The sequence below is a fragment of the Myxine glutinosa genome, chromosome 12 (genome assembly GCF_964187855.1).
Source record: "Myxine glutinosa chromosome 12, kmMyxGlut1.1, whole genome shotgun sequence".
Lineage (NCBI taxonomy): Eukaryota > Metazoa > Chordata > Myxini > Myxiniformes > Myxinidae > Myxine > Myxine glutinosa.
Genome location: NC_136272.1, coordinates 66586534 through 66592772, shown reverse-complemented (window position 1 = coordinate 66592772; position 6239 = coordinate 66586534). Strand labels below are relative to the sequence as shown.

General features: G+C 41.9%; 1 protein-coding gene across 1 annotated transcript; it reads left to right on the top strand.

Annotated features, from left to right (window-relative positions):
- The first annotated feature begins 1665 nt into the window (after nt 1–1665).
- LOC137435784 (THAP domain-containing protein 1-like) lies at nt 1666–3492 on the top strand. Its single transcript, XM_078766271.1, has 3 exons — nt 1666–1900; nt 2619–2814; nt 3151–3492. Exons 1-3 carry the CDS (start codon nt 1833–1835, stop codon nt 3490–3492), a joined length of 606 nt encoding a protein of 201 aa, XP_078622397.1. The 5' UTR covers nt 1666–1832.
- The last annotated feature ends 2747 nt before the right edge of the window (nt 3493–6239 follow it).

Below are 6239 nucleotides of genomic sequence, written 5' to 3'. Positions count from 1 at the left end.
CAGAAAAAGTCAACAGCCTTCAACCCCAGCACACCCAACACAACATCTCGACCGAATTTTTCTCTAGCCGGCACACTGCAATCCACTGCAACAAACCGAAACCGGACACAATTATGGCGCCTGCTCGCCATACCAGGGTTCTAGGGGGGGGGGCGGAGGACAACACTCGGAGTGGGGGGGGGAGGGTGAAGGGAGGGAGTGACGGGAAACGAAGGGGAGCGCAAGGCTCCCCCCTGTCTGGTGGGCAACGCCCCCCAAACAGGAGGAAGTATGGGGGAAAGCAGGAAGCGAAAAGACGAACGAAAATGCAGGACAAACAAGAAATAATAAGAGAAAACGAAAAGGACAAACCGGGGAAATAAATACGAACAGGACGAACACAGCAAACCACAGGAAACGAAAGCACCGGCAGGGCAAAACAATGCTAGTTCACTCCAGCCACCACATCCAGAATCCACAGCAACAAACAAATATGGTGGAACACTCAAACACCCACCTTTATACCCTTCACCACTCACCAACAAAACACACCAGATCATTCATACACACTCATACACACACATACACACACATACACACACATACACACACATAAACACACATAAACACATACACACACATACACACACAACACCAACCAACCAACCACCTACCCTTACATCATACACCACTCAACACACAAAAACACACACTCATGCAAAAATTAATTCATGCAAAAACACACACCCTCACCCACTCACTCATATACACAAGGTAAGAAATAATAATGGTTACGGAAAAAAAACAAAAAAAAAACCAACCTGCACCGTTCGACGTGCCTCCATAAACTTCCTCCCAATCCAAAATGAGCCTTTCAAGGCAACCTGGGCCACCTTGTCACACATCCTCCTTCTTTCTGTCCCCCACACACCCAGCCTAGCAAGAAATGCAGAAAAGGAATTAAATTAAATTAAATATATATATATATATATATATATATATATATATATATATATATATATATATATATATATATATGGTGTGGGGTTGGGTTGACGTGGGTGGTAGTAATCACAAGAGGCACTGTGTATGAATGTGTGCAAAGAGATCAGCCTGAAGGTAAAATTACACAGTAAATGCAAATTTACACATGCAGTACTGTATAACTAAATGTACACAAAATTTACATGTAAATGTACATACAATGTATGAACACATTTATATGTTCATATACTTTTTACACACATTGTATACGTAAATGTAAATTTACAAATACGTAAATGTACATACAAACAAACAAAAAATGCACATTTTATATTCCATTGTTATGTTGAAAGAGGGGGGAACCATAGCTCGACTGACCAGTGTAGTAAGTGTAGTATGGTCTATGTGTTTCGAGTAGCAGTTCAATTGTCATGTAATAGCGACCTGCAAAAGTAAGTCATTTGTTTCACGCAATGCTGAAGAGGCAGTGTATGTAATTTATAGACTGGTTAGACATAAATTTTGAGGGTGTAAACACCCCATGTTTGTGGGCGAGGCTGGGTGAGAATTTCCCATGTGAGAGGCACGTGTCACATGTGTGCGAAAGGCCATCACGATCTGTCTGGCTGGTGTGTGTCAGCCATGGCGGTATAATGTGCTGTGGAGTCGGAAGTACCAATGTGCATTTATTTTTATTGGTGCCGCCCACAGAACTCAAATAGACGTAGAAGAACTATGCAGGCCGCTGTGTGGCCCCTCCGCCGCAACGCGGCAGCCATTTTAGTTAGCGCAAGACACCTCCGCTTTCTGCGTACAGATAGGCCTATTGTTAACATGAGCAGTGTGAATGTTCAACAAATATCAGCAATATGCCTTCTTGTGCTGCAATAAACTGTACAAATCGACTTGTGAAAGGTTCTGGGAAAACATTCCACAGGTAAGTAATTTATTTTTCTTAATTATGAAGAGTTTACTCGCCAAATTCTAGTTAAACTTTCACGTTATGCACAGATGTAGTTTTTCGTTTATGTAGTCCCATCTGTTAGTTTGTGTGTGTTTGTGTGTGTGTGTGTGTGTGTTTGCGGATTTGTCAGTGCATTTTGACTTGAACCAAAGGCCGTGCCTTTGCTTGAACTTAAGGACTCAGCTCTTAATCTCTTCTCTCCCAATTTTGTTGAGCCACACACAATTTTGGGCTGTTAGGAGATGCATAAACATGTTCAGTTATCAAGGATCTAGGTTAACATTTGTCGTCTAATTAGACTAATAGGGTTGTATTTTGTAATCGCTTTCTTTATCGTTAGTAATTGTTACTTTGTGGAAAATATTGGTGTGACGCGTGAGTGAGTGCAATCTGTGCCCATTTGCCCTAGTTAATCATAATGTAGGGTGAGAGCCAAGATAACATTACGAGTTTAACTGATAAAAGAAATAAAGCTTGATAAAGTATTTCCCTTGCTGTGTGTACAATGTCGCCAAGCAAAAAATATTGGGGGCTAGAGTATGGTCTAGTGATTGAATTTTCGGACACTGTACCGTATATAGAGTGTAGAAAACATGTGGGGAGCAGGCGCGTAGGAAGCAGTTTTGGTTGGGGGGGGGGGGGGCAAAGACCCAAGGGGGCTCACAAATTTTGTCTTTTCTTTTGAATATAGATTTCCCAAGGATGGTTCAACCCTTCAGAAAGAATGGCTCGTAAAGATGAGGAGGGACAAGTGGACACCCAGCAAGTATGCCAGCCTATGCTCGGATCATTTTGATGCTGAGTGCTTTGACCGTACTGGCCTGATAACCAGACTTCGCCAAGGTTCAATTCCAACCATTTTCAACTTCCCAAATCATCTCCAAAAGGTAAGTAAAATTCAGAATTCTTGCATTAGGCCGGTTTACTAACTAAAGAATAGAGGCCAAAATAAAATAAAATAAAATTTTCCTTCCAAACTTTCTGACAACCAAAAATATATATCATAATAAATGAATGAATGAAAAATACAAAATAAACATTTTTATCAATCTAAAGTTCCGATGAAGTTTAAGCTACCATTGAAATGCAGACAAATTGTCTGATCCATTCCAAAGGCAGTAACACATACATGTACTATACATATATAATTTGTGAATTTTGGGAAACTGAACTAGTCTAGTTATACATTTTCTTTTGTTTATTTTTATCTTTGTCACTTTTAGACTGTGAAACAGCGCAAACCACCTCGTCCAAGAACCAGCCAGAACGACTCTCCAACTTCGTCTTCAGAAACACCACAGTGCTTGGCGGGTTCATCCAGCAAGGCACTGCCTACATCTCCAATCAAGCAACATCATCATGACCACACTTACTTTGTTTCGGATAGTCCAAGGGGTGTGAAACGTAAGCTGGACAAAATGCAAGATATTGTCATCTCTCATCAAAAGCGACTCAAAAACACTCAACGTAAATCTCGTAGACTTCGGAAAAAAGTCGACACTCTAGAGACCGTGGTAAACACCCTGAAACAGAAAAATCTTATGTCAGAGCAAGGACTAGACTAGACTAGACATGTAATGGCATCATTATTGTTTGTAACACAAGTACTGAATACTCCAGTACAATATACTTCACTGTGCAAACATTTTGAACTGTTAACTTTGCCCAATACAATCTTGCATAGGTCAATTATTTTCCTCAGTCGAGCATTTTTACCTGTTTATGGAAAATGTTAGTTCTTTGATGCCAAATTGCTCCCGATATTGTCAAATCAATTTTGTTTTTCCGAGAGACTTGACTTGGGCAAAATTACTTGTACTAGCATTTATCATATGTTTTTAATGCTTTTTCTACGGGAAATATATATATCTGTATTGTATTTTGACTGAATGGAAATATTGGAAAATACATTACTAGAAAACTAAGAAAAATATTCATGTTTGTTCTTGTGTTTTAACGTGCATATTAAATTGCATTCATCATTATAGATTCATAGAATAGATTTAAAGAATTAACAAATAGTAGAAAGAGAGAGGGAGAGAGCATATAGTAGAAAGAGAGAGCGAGAGAGAGAGAGAGAAAGAGAGAGAGAAAGAGAGAGTGAGTGTGTGTGGGGGGGGGGGGGGGAGGGAGGGGGAGGAAGGGAAGATGTAAAAACATGACCAGAAGGGGAAGATAGTAGAGTGAGAGAAGGGAACAGGAATGAGGGGGAGGAGGGGGGGGTAGTGGAGAGCAAAAAAAGTCAAGTTCTGTGATGGAGAAACTATCATACTGAGAATTGGCATGAGAAGGGAGTGGAAAGGGGGAGAGAGAGAGAGAGGGGGGGGGGGTTGTGTGTTTGTTTTTAGAGCTGGAGAGACAATTATGTTGAGAACTGGAAAATAATAGAGGAAGAGAGGAGCAGGAAAGAGAAGGAGGGAGAGAGTGGTAAAAAGTACATGAGAAAGGAGCAATAGGCAGAAAGTGAAAGAGAGGGAGAGGGGGTACAAGAACCAGCAAATAGTAAGGAGTGAGAGATTAGCAGCTAGAGATGAAATGGAAAACTACCGGGGAATTCGGATAAACTATGTCAAGATGCCAGGTAAATGCTTCGACAGAGATTTAAATTATGAATAGAATTCATAAAATAGTGTTTAAAAGCAACACAACACCGTCCAATATAAAAATTCACGTCCACTCATCCACTTCCACTAGGCCTAGCTAGCGCACACGTTCGCCTATTCAGTTCTTGCGCTAACTAAAATGGCGGCGTGAGCGCGCGAGCGGGGCCACCGCTGTGTGTGTGTCGTGAACGGGCATAGTTCTTCTACGTCTATTTGAGTTCTGTGGTGCCGCCCCGTGGGTGGAACAGTCAGGGGAGAACCCTGCCCAGGAAAAAAGGAGAGAGAAACCTTGTTTGGAGGAGGAAGGAGGAGAGCTCGAGAGACCTGAAGACGAGGAGGAAGAAGAGGGCTTGTGTCATGTGTGTGTCTTTGGAGAGATTAAAAAGCGTCATGTAAAAGGAACAAAAACAAGTGGTTCTCTCTGGAGTTTTGGGATAGACCCAAGCTGGGATAACACTCTTTTTGGAGGGCATGGAGGAAGAGGACAGAGGGCAGAGCAGGCCTCGTTTGGATTGGAAGACAAAATGGGTCCACAAGGCCTGGTGGAGGCTGATCGTCGTTGGCCTGCCTAGTGTCTAGTGACTGATCTTCATCATGCTCTGTTTGGTTTTACTTCATTTTGTGAGATACCGGTACTCATCACTGGCTCTCGTCTTGCACATGGTTTCCAAAGCTACGTCTACCCTGCACATCTGAGAAAAGGGAAGTCCTCGCCTGCATTCTTAACTTGTTGTACAGGTGTGGTCTGTGGCACCTTTTGTGGGATAGGAATTACTCTATTAGTCCCTTACCGGTTTCACTGGAGGGGATTACAAGTTTGCTCTCCATCTGTCTGCCTGTCTCTCCGTCCCACCTGTGCTTTTTCAGATTTTCTCCCATACCCTTTAACATATTCAATTGAAACTTGGTACATGGCTTTATTCCAATAAGTTACAGTACAAGTTCGAGTTTCAGGGCGTTTCATCAATTTTCAGTCACCAAAAGTCCCTTTTTGGACTTTATATCACATCGGTAGGTGGCATGTATTGCAAAGCAATTCTCTCTCTTGTTTTAATCATTGTATATGTTTGCATTTTCCCATTTACCTTTTTGTGTTCTTTTTATGCGCTTGGTTTGTTCTGTTTTTCTTTATCGTGTCTTGTTTATCCTCTTCCTTGTTTATTTTACAAAATAAATCCTTTCAAAGGCAAGAAAACGCGTTTGAGCCATCTGACTGCTTTTCGTGTGTGTTTTCCATCGATATCGGCCCAATTGAATGATCCTTGGGGAATGGTAAAGTTACAGTTAATTGAATGCAGGGCAATAAAAGATCGGTTGGGCCATCTCACGAGACTGAAGGACTCGGCACTGAGTGTTCTGTGTTAAAGGGCCCTCAGACGTGACACTTTTACGGACATTGTTTAAATATGGTTGACCTTGATAGCCGAAGCTGTTTGTCCACATATGCCACATGAATACATGTGAGTGGTAACTTGCTAATACTGCAGAACCTGCTGCCAACACCATACCACACTCTGAGATAGCAAACAGCACAACTGAGAATACGTCGATCAAGGATCAACTGAGAAGATGAGACCACTTGCTCCACGCAGTTTGGGCAGGAATTTGTAATTCGTTCATGGCGCCGACGATAACTCGCTTACTACTCAAGAAAGACACCGTGGGATATTTAACGTCCACCAACGAATGCCGGCAGATGGGACATCCTG